The 21,722-nt window shown below is 35.0% G+C and overlaps 1 protein-coding gene across 4 annotated transcripts in view; it reads left to right on the forward strand.

Annotated features, from left to right (window-relative positions):
- Positions 1–21,722, forward strand: part of EXOC6 (exocyst complex component 6) — a 222,696-nt gene that overhangs the window by 99,886 nt on the left and 101,088 nt on the right. For all 4 annotated transcript variants that reach the window (XM_021073792.1, XM_021073794.1, XM_021073795.1 and 1 more), the window contains exons 9-15: positions 2,241–2,324; positions 6,309–6,355; positions 6,469–6,589; positions 8,045–8,116; positions 12,721–12,818; positions 17,088–17,193; positions 21,317–21,426. In XM_021073792.1, coding sequence (XP_020929451.1) covers positions 2,241–2,324; positions 6,309–6,355; positions 6,469–6,589; positions 8,045–8,116; positions 12,721–12,818; positions 17,088–17,193; positions 21,317–21,426 — 638 coding nt within the window. The remainder of the gene's footprint in view (positions 1–2,240; positions 2,325–6,308; positions 6,356–6,468; positions 6,590–8,044; positions 8,117–12,720; positions 12,819–17,087; positions 17,194–21,316; positions 21,427–21,722) is intronic.

Consider the following 21,722-nt stretch of genomic DNA (forward strand, 5'->3'; position numbering starts at 1 on the left):
ACAGTCAACAAGAATAGACACCACAGATGTTGTTTGTTGTTCTTTCCCTGGTGCCTTGCATTGTATCTGATATTTCATAAAAGATTTGCTGAATTTAGTAACTGATTGACTCTTTCTACCATCACATTCAGTTTGTAATAAGATCAGGTATTAGAGTGGGCACTTCTTTGTGTGAATTAAATTTACTAAATTTGCAGCTCAGAGTTTTAACCAAAAAGTACATTGTCAATTGAATTTAAAAAAAGGGAGTTCCCTTCATGACCCAGCAATTATTGAACCTGATTAGGATCCATGAGGATGCGGATTCAATTCCTGGCCTCACTCACTGGGTTAAGGGTCCAGCATTGCTGTGAGCTGTGGTGCAGATCACAGACATGGCTTGGATCCTGCCTTTCTGTGGCTTTAGTGGAGGCCTACAGCCGTAGCTCTGATTCGACCCCTAGCCTGGGACTGTCCATATGCTGCAGGTGCAGCCCTAGAAAGAAGAAAAGAAAGAAAAGAAGAAAAGTAGCCCCATTAATCCTATTCAGATATTCATTTTCAATAGAAATTTACTTTTTGGCTCATTAATTATCAAAATGTGTAATATACTTAGGTTGCTTTGATCATTATGTACTAATTATTAATGATAATTCAACCCAGAAGTAAAAAAACCACTTTAATACCTAAAGCCTTACGGTTTCAGAAATACGAATAAAAATAAGAACATATTACATTAGACAATATAGCATTAGAAAAAACACATTAAATTAGAAAAAGTTCTATGAGGGTAGTAAGCTGAAATACGAGTTTAAAAAGGAAAAATATAAACTTTCTGAATGTTGAAGAACTTGTTCATGTTTTTAAGATGAGTGATGGTATGTATCCATTGGACATGTTTAAATGAGGATGTAATAGTTTTATTTATAATATATTTGAAATTTTATCCTTTTAATCTAGTTAAACTCATAGTGAAAAAAATTTAGTTACCAAAATAAAACTGTCAGGGGGATCATGGTTTGTTTTTTGTTTTTTTTTTTGAAATTCTTTTAAATAAAGTGCAAAAGTTGGAAGAACTGCACTAGGTGATACCTACACAAAAATATTTTATGCATGAGTTTACCTTTGATAGCTACTAAGTCATGTTTTTTGTAGCCACTTGAGTATTAAAATATCAGAATTTTCTCAGTGAAAATATGAATTTTGATTTTTTTTTCCTGTTATTAACATTTTTTTTTCTTTCTCTTAGATTCTCTTTGGATCCTTGAGTAGGGGAATGGGTTGTAAACCTTTTTTAATGACTCTGGGTGGATTTTTCTTTAAGAAGAGAGGAAGACAGAGGAGATAGATATATAGCCATTTACTTCTTCAGTCATTTATTCATCAACAAATATTTATTTAGTGCCTTCCATGTGCCAAGAATTGTGTAACTGATAAGGATACAATGATAAACTAGATGGACAGGGACCATGTTCTATTAGAGTTAGATAAAAAAGATCTCCACTCTCTGATGTGGCAACCACTAGCTATATGTGGCTAATTAAATTAATTAAAATTAAAATTAAAATTCAGGGAGTTCCCTGGTAGCTTGATGGGTTAAGGATTCACCATTGTTAACTGCTGCGGCTCAGATCACTGCTGTGACATGAGTTCGATCCCTGGCCTGGCAACTTCTGCATGCTGTGGGTGCGGCCGAACAAAAAATTAAAAAGTCATACAGGGAAAAGTAACTGAAAAACATATTTCACAAAAGCCTGGACGTGAAAAGAAAATGGTATATTGACTATAATGAGAGAAGGCAAGAGATGGAGAAAGATGCCAGATCACGTAGGGCCTCATACAGTATGTTCAGAAGTTGGGGCTTGACGGCTGATTTCCTTATTTAGTTTCCCTCACTGACAGCCATATTTTCTTTGGTCAGTCTTTGAAGCCTAAATAATAAGTTGGGCAAATTATTTGAACCCACCTTTAGTCTTCCTTCCTTCTTCCCACCCAATCTGCCTTCCTCCCTCCCTACCTTCTTTCCTCCCTCCCTCCCTTCCTTTGTTAAATCTTTAGTCTTCTTAATTGCCATGATACTAGACAGGGTTACTGTCTTTAAACTAAATGCTAAAAATTTGTTCTTGATGTTCAGTAGGAAATACCAATCTGCATTTAATTCCAGTTGTTAGAAACTTAAAAAGGACTCTTAAGGGGTAAAGAGTTAATCTGTTTAGCATTCTATTTGTATATTTTTCATTACTCTGCTAATTTTATTTTAGGGAGATGAGGAAACATTTGAAAATTATTACCGAAAACAAAGAAAGAAACAGGCAAGACTGGTATTGCAACCACAGTCAAATATGGTAAGTATGTGAAAATTTTGAATTGGTTATGTTTTCAGTTTTTATCCCCTTTAATTTTTTGAAAGCATGCATCACTATTCATTCAACAACAAATATTTATTGAATACTTACCACTTCCAATAATTCCAATTAGGTATAAAGGTTACACCAGTGAACAATATGGGTAAGGTTCTTCTCTCAGGAGCTTATATTCAATTAGGGAAGGTAGACTATACACAAATAAATAAGACAGTGAATAAATTAAAAGATAAACAAGTAAATATATAAAATGTCAGGGATTGGTAATTAATTTCTGACAACATGATGGACTCAACCTTGATTAATTGTCCCACTGAAAAAACAACTAAAGATGCTATAAAAAACTTTTTTAATTTTTAAAAACTTTTTTGCTTTGTTATTTTTGGGCCACACCAGCAGTATATGGAAGTTCCTAGGTGAAGGGTCTATTCACAGCCACAGCTGCTGGCCTCTGCCACTGCCATAGCAATTTAGAATCTGATCCTCATCTGCAACCTACATCACAGCTCATGGCAACTTCAGATCTTTTAACCCACTGAGTGAGACCAGGGATCAGACCCGTGTCCTCAGGATACTAATTGGGTCCATTGCCACTGAGCCACAACGGGAACTCAGATAAATCTTTTTTAAAAAATATCTTATATTCTTCTTAAATGCACTGAGAATCAGGTAGGAAAGTATAGTCCTGACAAAGACTAAGTCAGTGATCTGAAGATGCTATGTTTGTGGGATTTTTATTAGTCATTCTCAAGAGTGTGTGTATGTGTATCTTTTTTTTTTTTTTTTTTTGGCCACACCTGTAGCATGCAGAGTTCCCAGGCCAGGGTTCACACCCATGCCACAGCAGCAACCCAAGCCACAGCAGTGATAATGCCAGATTCTTAACCTACTGTGCCACCAGGGAACTCCTACATATACTTTTTGGTTATAAAATTGTGACATATTTATGCTCTGTAGAAAAGCAAGGAAAAGGGAGTTCCAGTCATAGCTCAGTGGTTAACAAACCCAACTAGCATCTATGAGGACATTTGATCCCTGGCCTTGCTCAGTGGGTTAAGGATCTGGTGTTGCTCTGAGCTGTGGTGTAGGTCGCAGACAGGGCTCAGATCCCGCATTGCTGTGGCTGTGGCATAGGCCAGCGGCTACAGCTCTGATTCAACCCCTAGCCTGGGAACCTCCATATGTTGCCAGTGTGGCCCTAAAAGACAAAAAGACAAAAAGATTAAAAAAAAGAAAGAAAGAAAACATTGAAATAAAATTATCTATAATGTGAAAAAAAACCCAGGTCAGTATGGAACTATTCTGTATGTTGGTTATGGTGATAGGTGTGTGACTAGATGTTAACTATGAAAACTCATAAAAACAGTACATGTACAAGTAAGTCTTCTGACTACAAGAGAATGAAATTAGCCATATGCAAAAACTGAATATTGACTCTTACCTCATTCAGCAATTCAGAAAATGAATTATGGACCCAAATATAAGAGCTAAAGTTGTAAAACTTTTTTTTTTTTTGAAAAAACAAACATTAAAATCTTTGGGTAATAAAATCTTTATGATGGATTAAGCAGTGTTTTCTTAGGAGATATAGGTAAAGCATGAGCCATAAAAGATAGAAATTGATAGATTGAACATCAAAATGAAAACTTCTGCCCTTGACAAGGCATTGTCAAGAAAATGAAAAGACAAGACACAGATGGAGAGAAAATACTTGCAAAACTCATGTCTAATAAAAGGCTTGTATCCAGAATAGAGAAAAAACTTGCATAGCTAACTAAATACAGACTATTGGACAAAAGATTCAAATAGATATTTTACCAAAGATAACACAGATGACAGTTAAGCACATGAAAAGATGTTCAATAACATTTTTCATCAGGGAAGTGTAAGTTAATCCTTATTTAAGCAAATTCGGTCTAACTTGACTCACCAACTGATCTCTAAGCAGTCTTCCTTGTGTATGTAGTATTACATTAACTTTTATGAATAGTCAAATTGGGTATAAAATTAGCTGAAAAGTGGCAGCTACAGAGGCAAGTGGGAGCCTTTTTATATTAGCATCATAGATTACTCTTGTTATTTATTTTTTCATTTCATTTTATTTAAAAAACTTTTTTCTTACAGTTGATTTACAGTGTTCTGTCAATTTCTGCTGCAGAACAAAGTGACCCAGCCATACGTCCATATACATTCTTTTTTTTTTTTTTGTCTTTTGTCTCTTTGGGGCCACACCCAAGGCATACCATAGCTCACGGCAACGCTGGATCCCTAACCCACTGAGTGAGGCCAGGGATCGAACCCACTTCCTTATGGATGCTAGTTGGGTTTGTTAACCACTGAGCCATGACAGGATACGTCATCATATCCTGTATCCTCATATACATTCTTTTTTTCCACATTACCCTCCATCATGTTCCATCACAAGGGATCAGATATAGTTTTCTGTGCTATACAGCAGAATCTCATTGCTTATCTATTACAGATGCAATAGTTTTCATCTACTTACGCCAAACTGCCAGTCCCTGCCTCCCCCTTGGCAACCACAAGTCTCTTTTCCATGTCTATGAGTTTGTTTCTTTTCTGTAGATAGGTTCATTTGTGCCATATATTAGATCCCACATAGAATTGATATCATATGGTATTTGTCTTTCCCTTTCTGACTTAACTTCACTTAGTATGAGAGCCTCTAGTTTCATCCATGTTGCTGCAAATGGCATTATTCTGTTCTTTTTTATGCCTGAGTAGTATTCCAATGTGTATATGTATCACATCTTTCTAATTCATTCATCTGTTGTTGGAAATTTAGGTTGTTTCCATGTCTTAACTATTGTTAATAGTGCTGCGGTGAACATTGGGGTTCATGAATCTTTTTAAGTCAAAGCTTTGTCCAGGATATTTGCCCAGGAGTGAGATTGCTGGATCATAGGATAGTTCTGTATTTAGTTTTCTGAGGTACCTCTGTGTTGTTTTCCATAGCAGTTGTACCAAGTTGCATTCCCACCAACAGTGTAGGAGGGTTCCGTTTTCTCCACACCCTCTCCAGCATTTGTTATTTGTAGAGTTACTAGTGATGGCCATTCTGACCTGTGTGAGGTTGTACCTCATTGTAGTTTTGATTTGCATTTCTCTGATAATTAGTAATGTTGAGCATTTTTCATGTGTCTGTTGGCCATCCATATGTCTTCTTTGGAGAAATGTCTTCTTTTTCAGCTGAGTTTGTGTTTTTACTGTTGATTTGTATGAGTTGTTGGTATATTTTGGAGATTAGGTCCTTGTCAGTTTCATCGTTTGAAACTATTTTCTCCCGTTCTATAGGTTGTCTTTTTTTTTTTTTTTTTTTTTTTGTGATGGTTTCCTTTGCTATGCAAAAGCTTGCAAGTCTGATTAGGTCCCATTTGTTTATTCTTGTTTTTATTTCTATTGTTTTGGGAGACTGACCTAAGAAAACATTTGTACAGTTGATGTCAAAGAATATTTAGTGTATGTTCTCTTCTAAGTGTTTTATAGTGTCTTGTCTTATATTTAAGTCTTTAAGCCATTTTGAGTTTTTAGCAGAAGATGTAATTATTTGCTTATTGTTCTGAAAGTGTCATTCTGGCAGCTTTCTGGAGAATAGACTGTAGGGAGCAAGCTTGAAAGCTTGGAAGACTGACTAGGTAGGAGAATGACGTAATAGTCCAAATGACAGATGATGGTGACTTGAACTAGGCTACTGAGAAACCAATCGTATTGAAATCATACTGACTTTTTACTTTGTTTATTGTCCTCTCCTTTTAAATGAAAGATCCATGAGGGATAAAGACTTTTTGTTATTTATCATTGTATACCCTGGTACATTAAAGATGTACGCAGCATGCAGTGGGACTCTCAGTAAATATTTGTTAATAAATGTTCTACTCATTTGGAACTTACTTTTATGTTTCTGGTATTTATTGCTTTAAATTGATTTTTATTTTTCATTTAAAGCATGAAACAGTTGATGGCTATAGAAGATATTTCACTCAAATTGTAGGGTATGTATCAAATATGGAAATAAATATTATTTTTATATTAAATGTCAGAACTAATTATTTTGTTTGTTTTAATTTTTTTTAAACTCATGTTATTTTGGTAATTACTTTTTTAGGTTCTTTGTGGTGGAAGATCACATTTTACATGTGACTCAAGGATTAGTAACCAGGGCATACACTGATGAACTTTGGAACATGGCCCTCTCAAAGATAATTGCTGTCCTTAGAGCTCATTCAGTAAGTCAGACAATTTATGTTACTAAATTTTTAATTCATTTAATTCAAGAACTTCTAAAATGCATAATGTCAGAAGAAAACTGTACCTCCATCGGTTCTGCATTTTTTGGGTAATTGCTCAGATTTGGAAGTAGTAATGTCAGGCTCATTGGCTTGTGATTTAGCAACTGACTGGGGCCTCTGAAGACACTTTTAGTTCAGCATTATAGAAAATGAAGAATTAAGCTGGTCTCATTAGTCTCAACTGACCTCTTCATTAGATCCCTGAAAAGCACTATGAAGAAAGGGTTTTTAATTATCATTCCGAATTCTTTGTTTCCAAAATAAACTCCACCATTAAAATTCAATAGAACTTGTTCTTCAATGTTTATAATTTGTTTCCCGTAGTACGGTTATAAATTTTTTTAAAAGTATGCCATTGTCAGAATTTGAACTCATTTGAAATAATGAAATTTTTTATAAATGAAGGTAAAATGATAAAATATTTTTATTATATACATTTTGTGGAAATAAATATCATAGTGTTATAAGGACTTTTGAAATTAATAATTGCTCAACGTAGACTTTTTCAAGACAGTTGTGGTAGTTTACCTTCAGTAAATATCCCTGAACTTAAAATTTTGTAGTCTGTTTTTTATAATTTTGTTATTGAGAATAGAGATTAAAAATATTTTGAAGGATGATTATTAGTTTAAGTGATATGTAGATTATAAATATATTTTTATTTATCAGGGACATAGATTCTCAATACACAGTTTATCCAATGAACTACAACTTTTTCTAACATATTATAATAAAGAACAATACATTGTACCATGGTTTATATTCAGGCCAGCTATGAATGTGTAATATTACAGTAAGCTTCCTATTAATTCCGTGACATCATACATGAAATCATAATGTATGAAATGCAACACACACCCTCAGAATCTTATCAAATGCAGTTAAGGGGACAAGAGTGAATTTCACTATCCCTTTGAAATTATTTTTCTTTGGTGAATTACTAAGAAAATACTTAAATTGTCATTTCCTATATTAGAGAAAGTAATATATTGATTGTATGTCTTTTATAATAAATAAGTAAATAATTAAAAAATAGAAATATGTGGTCTATATATAAACCATTTTTTCAATTTGAAATAACTAGTTCCTTAAAATCTGAAGAGTTTTAGAAATGTAGGCATCATTGCTTTGTGTAAAGTTTAGTGTGTGCAAATTTTAGGAAAATTTCTTTTCATATAATACAGATACTTTAGATATATCATGTTATGATCTTTTCCTCAGAATTTTTTACTGAATAGAGGAAGCCAACTATGGACCTAAAAAAACCAAGATTTTAAATTTGTTGCAAGTCAGGCAAATTAATGGAAAAAACCTAGTATTTTATTTCTTAGTTTTTAACCAGATGACTCTGGTGTGTGTTTTTCTACCCCTACCCACCCTTCACTCTTCCAGTCTTACTGCACTGATCCTGATCTTGTTTTGGAGCTGAAGAATCTCATCGTAATATTTGCAGATACTTTGCAGGTAGGTGATAATCTAATATTCTACTAATGGCTATTTGAGCACTTAAAGCTATGCAAAATATAGACCACACTCATTTATTTTACTGCAGAGTAATGGAAGTAAATTAGCAGTAACCAAATGTTTACTTATGTATTGGTCTTCCCCTATTAGGCAGGACTTTTCATACCACCTTAGAAAACTTGGACAGAGCTCAGGGAATATTAATGTCTTTTAAAGTACTAGTCAGGTGAGGGATATGTTAATTAGCTTGATTGTGGTAATAATTTCATAATATATATGTGTATCAAATCATCACATTGTACATTTAAAGAGATGTGATTTTTATTTATCAATTATATCTCATGTAAAGCTGGAAAAAAATAACCTGCCATTCTATTAGAACAAAGTATTTTTGCAGTTAAAAAAAAAAGTGTACAGTTTAGTGGAAAGAACCCTGAACTAGAAATTAGAAGATTAAAGTTCTGCCTGAGGATAATGAACATGAGCTGTGGAATCCCAAAGACCTAGAGTTTATGTTCAACATTTGCTATTGATTAATTGTATGCCTGTAAGTTTTGTAAACTTCAGATCCTCATTTGTGAAAAATGGGTTTATTAATTATTAGTTTTCAGAATTATTTTGAGTTTTAAATGTGATACTATATATGAAAACACATACTAGTTTGAAAGCTGTATATACTCATTTCCTTCCTAATTTCAGGTGTGCCTTGACTGTGAGAAGATCACTTTACTTTGAGGGTTTTGTTTTTTTCTTTTTAAACTAAGATTAGAGCTGAATTATCTCAAAACTCAATATCTTTGTGGTTTTTAGTATCAAACTTTCAAGCTTGTCCCTCCTTGATCATAGGTAATAAAGAATTGATTGCATTTGGTTTTCATGCTTAAATTTATGGGATTTTTATTATTGGAATAACTTTGCATGAAATATAGACCAGCATTTTCCAAAGTATGATAAATACTGAGTGAAGTAAAACAGATTTCTCTACTGGAAACCTGGCTCAGAGCTAATTTCCAAAAGAAAGGTGATTATGCAGCACTTGTCTAATGTATTTGACACTTAAATCTTTTTTTCCCCTTAGAACATCTTTCAGATCCAGAGCTTCATTTAAATGCTTTGGGAAATGCCAAACTATTTCCTTTATCACAAGAGTCTTTCCATCCTAGAATAATAGTTGTTTATTTTATTCTTAAACCTAAGAAGATTCCACAAGCTCCTTTAGTAAATTATTATATTGCCTTCATCTTTATTAATTAGTATGGCTTGTACAGTAATACCAGAATAATGTGGGATTTTTTTGCTTTCATAAATTTTGTGACTAATGTACCTGTAATACTGATCTCTCTGCAGGAAAAGTTTGGTGAGTTTTATTAAAGACAGCCTTAATATTTTGGGCTTATTTCTAAGTAACTTGAGGGAGTTTTGCTAGCCATAATGACTCAAAGCATTGCTACTTAAAGTGTGGTTCCAGGGACCGCCAGTCTACAGATGGTTTGTCATGGATCCATAATGAAAAGAAACTTCTGTTAGAATGTAAATCAACTCCGTCACCAAGTACAAATTGTAGTTTGGTTGGCTTTTTTTTTTTTTTTTTTGGTAACAGACTTCGTTGATATGGGTAGCAGCACTGATTATTATTCTGATGCAAGCTCTTTATCTCTCTTTTAAAAATCATAAAAAACTGTTCTTGGGTTGGCACTTAAAGTACAGTTGAATCTAGAGTATTTGATATGGTTCCAGGGAACTGCAGAGAGTCAAAGAAGAGTAATAGACAATATTCAGGTAATAGAAGCATTAGAAAAGCAGCAGTGATGGGTGTGTAAACCTTGTAAATAAACCTTCTAATCTTACTTCTTTGAAGTGAGTTTGAGGAAAATAAACCAGTCCTTTTTATTCAGAAATCCTGTAGTATTTTCATTTCACTGAAGATTGACAAGCTGATTATTAAGTGGATCTTATTCTGAATTAGTAAATGCTGATTTTTCAAGTTATACTTATTAATTGAACAGTTGGGGATGGTCTTTTCTAATTAAATTTTAACTAATTAGAGAATATTGTATAATACTTAGTTTTTAAAATTGGCACTTTGTCACGCTAAAGAAATTTTTCTTTTAAAAAAGTCATTATTTTATCCTTTAAAACAAAGCTGACTAAACAATAAAGTAAAAAAAAAAAAAATTAGCCTGTTCATAGTTCTGCTTGCTGCCTATTAAGCAAATCAAAATAATCATTTATTGATTCATTCATTAACTTTTTTTTTGTCTTTTTGTCTTTTTAGGGCCGCCCTCGCGGCATATGGACGTTCCCAGGCTAGGGGTCCAATTGGAGCTGTAGCTGCCAGCCTACTTCATAGCTACAGCAACTCAGGAGCTGAACTGCATCTGCACCGTTCACCACAACTCATGGCAATGCTGGATCCTTAACCCACTGAGTGAGGCCAGCGATTGAACCTGTGTCCTCATGGATCCTTGTTGGGTTCGTTAACCGCTGAGCCACAACGGGAACTCCCATTCATTAACGTTTTTGAGCACCCACTATATGCAAGCAGCCAGATCATATATACCATGATAGATATAAAAATCTGTAGGACAATAGGGACATAAAAATTCTTGGCTTCAAGAAATTCAGTTTAATTTAAACAAATAAAATGTATAATTAGACATACTAATTTAGTAATATAGCAAAGAGCTTTGGCCTCTCAGAAGAGACAATGACAAGTTTGATTTCAGGAATTGGGAAAGGCTATACTGTAAGTTGAAATATGAGTTGGATTTTAAAGTATGAGTTCAGCAAGTAGATATGAAGGGAAGGGCATTAATGGCAGATAAAACAGCATGTGTTGACTGTAGATAGAGATATGGTATAGTGGGCATGAGAATGGCTGACCAGCTGATGGTGTTAGAAACTGTGGTATTTGAGTATGAAAAAAGAAGGGCAAATAGTGGTATAAAATTGATAAGGTGGTTTGAGCCAGATTGTGGCAGGTCTTGTGGGACTTTAGAAGTCTTCTGTAGTTTTTAAATCAGGAGGATGACATGATTAGATTTGCATTTTTAGATGATAATTTTACGTGTCTGGGCAATAGATTGAATTGAAAGAGGCAGATGGTTGGAATTTCAGTTTAGGAAGCTCTTAAACCACTCTAGGAAAGAGGTGTTAAGGGCCTGTAATAAAGTGATGCTGGGAAGACTTCTGGAAGAAAGAAAGGTAGTAAATGATGGAGAAGAACAATGGATTTGAAGTAGATTTGTAAAGGAGGTAAAATCAAAAGAATTTGATGACTGATTAGATGTGTTTGTTTTGGGGGCACTTTGATGATTTTCAGCTTTCTTTCCTAGTAAGTTGGATAGATGATAGAACTATTACCAGGGGTAGGAAATAGGAAGAACCCTTGGTTTAGTTTGAAAAGAAAGAGATAAGTTAACTTTCATGTGCTTATTGGCAGACTGACTGGAGATGTCTACGAAGTGTTGAAAGTAAGTATTTGGAATTGATAGAGATCTAGCTATACAGATTGAGTATAACCAGAGAATTTGTTTTGTTTGAAGTCAATTGACTTAAGATTGCCCTAGGGAGCTAGGAGAGAAGATTGAAGGATGGAGATAGAAGAAAAAAGGAATCCAGAAGGATTATTCATAGATAAAAGGAGAACAAGGAGAGAGAATGGTGTTACAGAATTCGATGCAGAAGAGTTTTAAGAAAGAGAGGCAAAATAGTGAGAGGTCATGGAATTTTATATGTAGGAGATAATCTGTGACTTGTTGAGAGCAATTTCAATAAAGGAATAAGAATGGTAGTTAGATTGTAGTAGGTTTGAGTGTGAAAGCAGTGAAAGAGGGAGGCAGCTGCAGGGCACTGAAAATTGAGGGAGGGCTTTTTTGTTTTCTTTGGTTGTTCTTAGTTTAAAGATGGGAGGAAATTTAGCTTATTTATTGACGAGTAAGGAGCTAGTGGAAGTTAAAGATACAGCAAAGTGAGTAGATAATCCATGAAGCAGTTCCTACAGGAGGAGATAGTATTGAGACCAAAGATGAAGAGATAAGGCTGGAAGGAGAATACGGGCAACTTTCTGAGGCAGGCAGAAACATTTGGTCCTGATGTGGGTAAGATTTCAGTAGATTTGGAGTTGTAAAGGAGTAAAGTTTTGGAGTGTATGCTTGATAAAGATGTCCTTCCCCTATACAACAAATTTGTTGTTAAATTAAGGATGCAGAAGGAAGCCAGCATGTTTCAGACAGAATGAATTTCCTTTTCTTCTTGTATCTTATTTAAGATACTTCCCGAGACCCAGTTATAGAGATCATTAATCTTGAACTTTTTTTCCAGTTCTGACTTTGAATATTTTTTAAGGCTAACAATGTGATCCAGACCAAAAAGAGAGAAAAGAAATAGAAAAATTATTCCAGCTTCATAAAACTCTTTCTAGACTCTTTATTACCTGTTACAACTTAGTAGAAAGTCAAAAGGTTATCTTTTTTTCATACTTTTGGAATGGCACACAGTGTGGTATGTGCTCACCTCAAACACTTCTCCAGTATTCTGAGCTTTAAAAAAAATGAATATCTCTGTTTGACTTGTTTATCTGCTTTTTTGTGTATGTGTTTTAGGGTTATGGTTTTCCAGTGAACCGACTTTTTGACCTTTTATTTGAAATAAGAGATCAATACAATGAAACATTGCTTAAGAAATGGGCTGGAGTTTTCAGGTTAGTCTAAATCATGGTGTCTTAATGTGATGAAAAGTTTGTCAAATGCTAAAGTAATTGTTTTTGTATTTAGCAATAAAAAAGCTTATAGTAATTTTTATTGTAAATATACATAACATAAAATTTACCATTTTAACCCTTTATGAGTATATAGTTCAGTGGCATTTAGTACCTTCACATTGTTGCAACCATTACCGCCATCCTTTTCCACAACTATTTATCTTCCCATACTCAAACTCTGTACCTATTAAACAGTAACTCCCATTCTCTTCTAATCCCTGACAATCACTGTTCTACTTTGTCTCTATGAATTTGACTCCTAGGTACTTTATATAAGTGGAATCATATAATGCTTGGTTTTTGGGTCTGGATTTGTCTGTTTTTTGTATGTCTGGATTGTTAGACTTAGCATAATATCTTCAGGGTTCATCCATGTTGTAGCATGTATCAGAATTTCATTCATTTTTCAGGTTGAATAATATTCCATTATGTATACCACACTTTACCCATTCATCCACTTAATGAATGTTTGGGTTATTTTCACTTTTTGGCAGTTGTGAATAATGCTGTTGTGAACATTGATATAGAGTTATCTGCTTGGGTCCCTCCTTTCAGTTTGTTTGGGCATATACCCAGAAGTGAAATTGCTGGATTATATGGTAAATGAATGTTTAATATTTTGAGCGAGCTCCATACTGTTTTTTGCAGTAACTATACCAGTTACAATCAGTTTTTAATTGTATTACTTTTAGTTATAATCTCTGTAGTTTTTGCAGTGAATGATTAAATATGAGACTATAAGTATTCAAAGGTATCTAATACTAGAGACAGAAATTTATGGCTTTTAAATTTTGTTTGGGGAAGGTGCTATTTTTACAAACAATATAGTTTTTTTTTTTTTTTAAGTTTTATTTTATTTTATTTATTTATTTTTTGTTGTTGTTGTTGCTATTTCTTGGGCCGCTCCCGCGGCATATGGAGGTTCCCAGGCTAGGGGTTGAATCGGAGCTGTAGCCACCGGCCTACACCAGAGCCACAGCAACGCGGGATCCGAGCCGCGTCTGCAACCTACACCACAGGTCACGGCAACGCCGGATCGTTAACCCACTGAGCAAGGGCAGGGACCGAACCCGCAACCTCATGGTTCCTAGTCGGATTCGTTAACCACTGCGCCACGACGGGAACTCCCTACAAACAATATAGTTTTTAAATTAAAAATCTTAAAGTGTCTAATTAGGAAGATTACTTTTGTTAACCACTTGCCTGCAGGGCACAAAGTATTTTAATATCTATACAAATTTTTTTGCCATGAAAAGAGAGATCAGCTCCCTCCTTTTTATTTATTTATTTATTTATATATTTTTTAGGGCAGTGCCCAAGGCGTATGGAGGTTCCCAGGCTAGAGGTCCAATTGGAGATGTAGCTGCTGGCCTATGCCAGAGCTACAGCAAAGCGGGGTCCAAGCCAAGTCTGAAGCCTACACCACAGCTCACGGCAATGCCACATCCTTAACCCACTGAGCAAGGCCAGGGATCAGACCTGTGTCCTCACGGATGCCAGTCAGGTTCATTAACTGCTGAGCCACGATGGGAACTACTGTTCCCTCCTTTTTAAATTCTAAAAACTTTCTTCTCTCTCTTCATGCCTCCCTCTTTCTCTTCCTTCCTTCCTTTTTTCTTTCTTTCAAGAGAAAATAATCAATCTTGAGAGCTTATATCTAGGTTACCCAAAATATGATAGAAACAATGTGGCAATAATAATTGATGAAATTAAAATAAAAATACATTAAATGATTTAACATGAATGTGTCATTTACCCCATCAGTTTTCAAAACTATAGAGGACTGACTTTCTGAATACTGTGATAGAAATCTTTTTAAAATACCTAAGTGATTTATAACGTAATACAAGATCAAATGAATCCTCATTTAAGCTTTTTGTATTAACATCCTTTAGGAGTGATCTTGTCAGGATATTGTCCCAAATGAGTAATTGACAGTTTTGGATGAGTCATATAAGTATTAACAATTTTTGATATTTTATTTTAGAAGTAGAAGTTGTGTTTATTGATGGGATGGTAATCTATAATATACATGCTACAATGTAATGTGGTGATAAGGTGTATATACATATACATGTTTTTACTTATAGGATTGATGTTATTAACTTACCCTTTTCAGAAGACTGTTTAAATTTTTCTAGTTGTTAATAGATTTGTGCTGAGCCAGTTATTCTCCCTTATCTATCTTAAAACTTCTAGTTAGTAGTGAGATTGCTCCTCAAGACTGGGGAAACGAGAAGTTTTGTTTTCTCTCTGAAAAGCCAATGGGTTCATTCAAAAGAGATAGGATTAACAATTATCCTCCAGTGTAATGGTAGAGAGCAATGATAGCATGTCAGTTGTAATTCCTACATATAGTTTGACTTCTGCATTCAGAGTGTTCTGGGTCATGGTTTTTGCTTAGGTTTTTTTTTTTTTTTTTTTTCTTTTTCAACTGCACCAGCAGCATTTGGAAGTTCCCAGGCTAGGGGTTGAATCAGAGCTGCAACTGCAGGCTTACACCACAGCCACAGCAACACTGGATCCAAGCTGCGTCTGTTACCAATGCTGCATCTGGCGGCAATGCTGGATCCTTAACTCACTGAACAAGGCCAGGGATCGAACCCACATCCTCATGGATACTATATCAGGTTCTTAACCCACTGAGCCACAACAGGAACTCTTGCTTAGGTTTTGTTTTGTTTTGTCTTCTTAGGGCTACACCTGAAGCATATGGAAATTCCCAGGCTAGGAGTCGAATTGCAGCTATAGCTGCTGGCCTATGCCACAGGTGCTCAATAAATATTAATTGGACTGAATTACTGATTAAAAGGAAGTTGATTGGACAGCAGGTATACTAGGACAGGCTGAATTATGCTGAAGTAACAAAAATTCCCAAAGTCTTTGGAGTTCCTGTCGTGGCTCAATGGTTAATGAATCCGACTAGAAACCATGAGGTTGTGGGTTCGATGCCTGGCCTTGCTCAGTGGGTTAAGGATCTGGCATTGCCGTGAGCTGTGGTGCAGGTTGCAGACACGGCTCGGATCCCGAGTTGCTGTGGCTCTGACGTAGGCCGGCGGCTGGCTACAGCTCTGATTCAACCCCTAGCCTGGGAACCTCTATATGCTTCGGGAGTGGCCCAAGAAATGGCAAAAAGACAAAAAGACCAAAAAAAAAAAAAAAAGAAATGCCCAAAGTCTCATTGAATGAACACAGGCATTTTATTTCTCAATCACACAGAAGTCCATATTGAGTCCAGTAATCCAAGATCCAGGCTGTTGGCATTTGTGATTCTCCCTTCTCAACGTAGTGGTCTCCCCTATCACCCTGGGTTGGACGGTCACATAGTTAATTCATAAATGCTTTAGACTTGAAGCAACACATGTAACTTGTATTTACAGTCGAGTGGCTAAAACTAGACATATGACTGCCTATTTGCAAGGGGCCTGTGTAGGATAGAGCACATGGATATCTGGTGAGTAGTAAATGTCTGTGCCTGTCTAAGTATAAAAGGTCCTTTTGGGGAGTTCCTGTTCTGGTTCAGTGGTAACGAACCCAACTGGTATCTCTGAGGATGCAATTTTGATACCTGGCCTCGCTCAGTGGGTTAAGGATCCGGTGTTGCCATGAGCTGCAGTGTAGGTTGTGTTGCTATGGCTGTGGCATAAGCTGGAAGCTCCAATTCAACCCCTAGCCTGGGAACTTCCATATGCGCAGGTGCGGCCCTAAAAAGACAACAACTACATGAAATAAAAGGTACGTTTCTGACACTATGAGAGACAAAAAATAGAAGATAGTGTTTTTGTCTTCTGGAAGCTTATGATCTAGTAAGAAAGAGAAGACAAAAGACATTCAACTTGAGAGTTGTTCCTATCAAGAAATATGACAGGGATACTCTTCATCTCATAACTTTGTTTATAGTTATAGGTAATGAGTTTGTTCAGATTGTATCATGGCAAGAATTGTTCTAGACCAGAAAACAGAAACTAATGTGCTGAGAGGATGGAAAACAAACAAATGGGAAGATGAGATTGCACACTAATTTTGAGGAACAGACTTTGGTATTGAATGTTAGAGTTCTGAATGATTAGGAACTGTTTTCCTATTTAGACCTTTAACTGACAAACAGAAAATGATTTTGTAATCATTGGGTTTTTTTAAAAAGTATTATCCTAAAGCACCCTATAATGTGTTTTCTAATATTCTCAATTCTTTCATCTTTCTTAACAGGGACATTTTTGAAGAAGATAATTATAGCCCCATTCCTATTGTTAGTGAAGAAGAATATAAAGTAGTCATCAGTAAATTTCCCTTTCAAGATCCAGACCTCGAAAAGGTACAAACTAGTTCTTAATTCAAGAATTTTCTTAAAAATGAGTTAGTTATATTTATTGCTACATAATTAACCTGACATTGTAAGTGAAAATAGTTCTTTTGAGGATTTTGTTGTTTTGTGTTAAGAAAACTAATTATGTTTTGTTAATTTTTGAAGGTTATGTTACTACTACTGTTATTACTACTGTTTTGGTGAGGTTAAGAAGGGACTTTTCTAGGGATACTAGGACAGTTGACCCAAATGTTAGGTGGATTCCCAGGACAGCTGTTATAACATTAAGTGGACTTTAAATTAGATAGGCTAAATGTTGAGTAGATTATAGGAATAAAAGAATATTGTAGTGAAAGAATTTCTTCGAAATTTCCATCATTGTGGAAGATCTTATTTTGTGGCTTTTTTTCTAGAAATATACAGAAAGTTTATCTTGAGTAAGTAAGAGTTGAAGGATGGCAGTAGCCACCTGCAGATTTTTTTCTAAAGTAATAATATATATTTCGGGAGTTCCCATTGTGGAGCAGCAGAAACAAATCCAACTAGTATCCATGAGGATCCAGGTTCGATCCCTGGCCTTACTCAGTGGGCCGGGACTCTGGTTTCATCAGAGCTGCGGTGTAGGTTGAGGATGTTGCTCAAATCCCACATTGCTGTGGCTACAGCAGAGACCGGCAGCTACAGCTCCGATTCGACCCCTAGCCTGGGAACTTTGATATGCTGCAGGTATGGCACTAAAGAGCAAAAACAAAATATATATATATATTTGGAGTTAAGATGTCTGAACAAAAGACAGGATAAAGAAAGGAAATAGACCAGCATATAGAGTATTCTGAGAAAACACAATTGCACATGTGCACAGAAACATGCACACCAATCCAGGGTCTCTGGGTAGAATTAGATCTCATGGGAAAAGGGTATCATATTTTCTATTATTGTCACCTTTTTCATTCTCCTTATTCTTGTTTTTTCCCCTTATTCTTTTTTTAAAATTATTTTTCCAACTCTTTAGTCCTTTTCTACATTTGTATCCCTTCATGGTGAAGAAGAGTGAATTCCAAATGAATTGTGTGGATTGTGACTGTAAATTTTTATTATATTTTTTAAGTACATAAGCTAAAAATATTATGTGTAATAGTCACTAAATATAGGACAAAGTAATTAAATGCATAGCTCTTAGGTTATAGCTAACACTACCATTGCATATACCTAATTGTATTCTAATACATAAAAAAGTCCGTCAGTCTGTATTTTTGAAACATCAATCAAAGTTTCCCTGTAAAAAAATATTACCAGAATATTCTCTGTCTCATGGCTTTGTTTGGTTTTGTTTTAGGTACTGGTAATAAGTTTGTTCAGGGTATAGCATCTAAATGCAGAGTACTGGATTAGGTCTGGATCCATGTGCCAGGTCTGTCCTTGGCTATTACGGGCAAGTGACTTAGCCTGTTTGGGCCTTTGTGCCTCATCTGTCAAATGAGGAAGTTGAACTAAATAATCTCTAATGTCCCATCTAATTACACTAAACTTTCTAAATAGGTTTATAGTTAAACGGATATTTGACTTTGCTTGTATGATGCTCCAGAATATACATATCTCTTAGGAGTAAGCTTATTAGGAATTGTATTCATTGGTTAATGTATTACTCATCATTAAAAAGAACTATCATTAAGGCAAAAGCCAAATGGAAAATTTAAATGTGATAACTTAGAAATCCCAGAAGTTATTTAGTAATATTCTCTTGGTTTTATGTGTATGTTTTTAATTTTTTCCTAATTTAAATATAATTATCAATTAAAATGATTAGAAAAGATGTAAAATTATCTCTCGAATAACTTTAGTTATTGTGTTTTGTGGAAATTATGAGTAAAACTGAACATATATGCAAAAATCTGTTTTTTTGCAGATAGCTATGCTAACTAGAACTCTGGCTAAAATAAGAACATATTCATATTGTCTTTAATGTCATTAAAATAAATTCTTAAACCTGAAATGTCTTTCAGATAATACTGGATTAATTTTCTGCAAATATAAATTGGAAGTAAGCTATCTCTCATAATAAGATGATTTTGAAGAATAGCAACTCTAGTTGATTTTTATAGTACTCCTAATTCAATCTCTAAATTTGGAAATTAATCTCTACATCTACCAATTTTGGAGAGAAACTGCACTCTGCAGATGTTTTCACTACCAGCTAATTTTAAGTTTCCTTCTGCTGGAGATACCTAAGAAAACCTATATTAACCTATTATCTATTAGACCCTGTGCATGGTGCTAGTTTTTTAGTCTCTGCTGTCAAGGAACTTATAGTCAAGTGAGGGATTGATAAAAGAAATAGGAAATCACAGTTCACAGAAATTGGACCTGCTCAAGATAAAAGAAGCAGCATACAGAAAGGCTATAATTTCATAGTATAAAGTACAAGGCTGATAAAGTACAAGAGATGAAGTTCAGAAAATGAAGATAAAGTTGAAAGGGCCAGACCATAATAAGCCTTGTAAACAGGGTGACGGGTATGATAAGTCACCACCAGGTTTCAAGCAGTAAAAACATAATCAGATTTGTGCTTTAGAAAGATCTCTCTTGCTAATGTGTAGGGAATGGATTGGATAAGAGTAAGGCTGGGAGACCTAGGGGATTGTTGAGGTTATCTTGGTAAGAGAAATTGGTCCCCTGAATGGGAGTTACTGCTCTGGAACCTATTTCAGATATTTAAGAGGTGGAAATGACAGGAGTTGGTTATAATTTGCATATGAGAGATGATGAAGATAGGGGGCATATCTCATAGCCAAGTTTCTGCCTTGGATGGTGGTGGCATTCACTAAGATAGGAAACACAAGAGGAGCAGATTTAGAAGGAACAGACGACTTTTGGATCTTTTGAGTATGTCTCAAATGTTATAGCCAAATGGAAGTGTTCAATTGGTGGTTAGATATACAGATTCGGACTTGAGGAGAAAGATTTGGCTTAGAGTTGTAGATTGGGAGATACTGGCTCTTGCATGGTAGTTAATGTCCTGAGAATAGACGAGATTCTCCAAGGATAGTCTGTGTGGTAAGAAGAGAAGGCATAGGATAGAACCCTAAGGAGCAGCAATAGTTAAGGGATGGCTAGAGGGGGAGATACAGAGAAGGTAGAGAAATGAGAAAACCAGTGTAGGGCATGGGTTCCCTACACTGAGATCATTTAAGAAGCAAGAGGGAGCCCATTGTGTCAGATGCCTCAGCTAAATCAGGTTAACACCAAAAGTTCATTGGATTTAATACCTGTGAAGTCATTGGTGACTTTGGCGAGGGTACTTTCAATTATGTAAAACTAAGCTGCGATAAATGTGAAGATGGAAGCATAGATTAGTCTTCATGAAGTATAAATAAAGGGATTTTGGTAAAAATCTTGGAGAAATTTTACCTCTTGGAGACTGAGAATTTGCTAATAGATGTTGGCTGATAAAGCATTTTCATGAAGAAGCACACTGTAAGCCATTAGCTGCATACTAGTGTTTGATGGTATACTGTCCAGAAAGCTACTAAAAGGTACTCTAGGAGTTATAGAATGAAATGGATACCTTCTTGAATTGGCATCAATTCAAGCAAGTTAAGTGAGTTTTAGAATTATTTAATGACATTGGGCCAGGAAGCTGGCCTATAACTTTCAAACACAAGCAGATTCTTACATGATGTATGGAAGCAAAGAAGCAGGCAATTAATGATCTCCTGCAGGATACTTATCATCAGAACACAGAGAGATATTGGTATATGCTTTCTCTACTTGTTAGAAGTCATTATAGGATTTAAAAAGTAGGAGTTCCTTAGTGGTTAAGGATCTGGCGTTGTCACTGCTGTGGCGTGAATCTTATACCTGGCCCAGGAACTTCTTCATGCTGAAAAAAAGAAAAAAGAAAAGAAAAGAAAGGCCAGAAATAAATAGGTAAATTGCCACATTATTTTCTTCAGAAATATTTTGGTTCTCTTTAAAATGTCAAAAATAATGTAGAAATATAACAATAGACTTTTAAGATGCAGGTATTAACTATTCAAATGTGAAATCAATTTAATTTTTACATTTTAGGTGATTAGAGTATCTTTTTCCAAAATTTCAAAAAAAAAAATCAACTTTGTTTTTCTTTCAACAGCAACCCTTCCCAAAGAAATTCCCCATGTCTCAGTCAGTGCCTCATATATACATTCAAGTTAAAGAATTTATTTATGCCAGCCTTAAATTTTCAGAGTCACTACACCGGAGGTAAGTTTACTAATAAGAAATGTATCTTGATCATAGCTATTTTTGTGAAACATTAACACTTGATTTTAAGGCCATGACTCTTTAATGGACTATTATCCCATTGGAAGGCTTGCATATTTTAGTGACGTTTGGGGTTAAGTTGCTGTAAGTCTGATATTATATATTTTTAAACATTTTATTATATAAATCTTCAAATATACATTAGAGATAATAGGATAAGAAACTCCTCTGTTCTCAGCATGTAGATTTAACCATAAGAAACATTTTTCTATACTCTGTTTTGTTTGCTGGAGTAT

This window comes from Sus scrofa, chromosome 14 (genome assembly GCF_000003025.6).
Source record: "Sus scrofa isolate TJ Tabasco breed Duroc chromosome 14, Sscrofa11.1, whole genome shotgun sequence".
In the NCBI taxonomy this organism is placed as follows: domain Eukaryota; kingdom Metazoa; phylum Chordata; class Mammalia; order Artiodactyla; family Suidae; genus Sus; species Sus scrofa.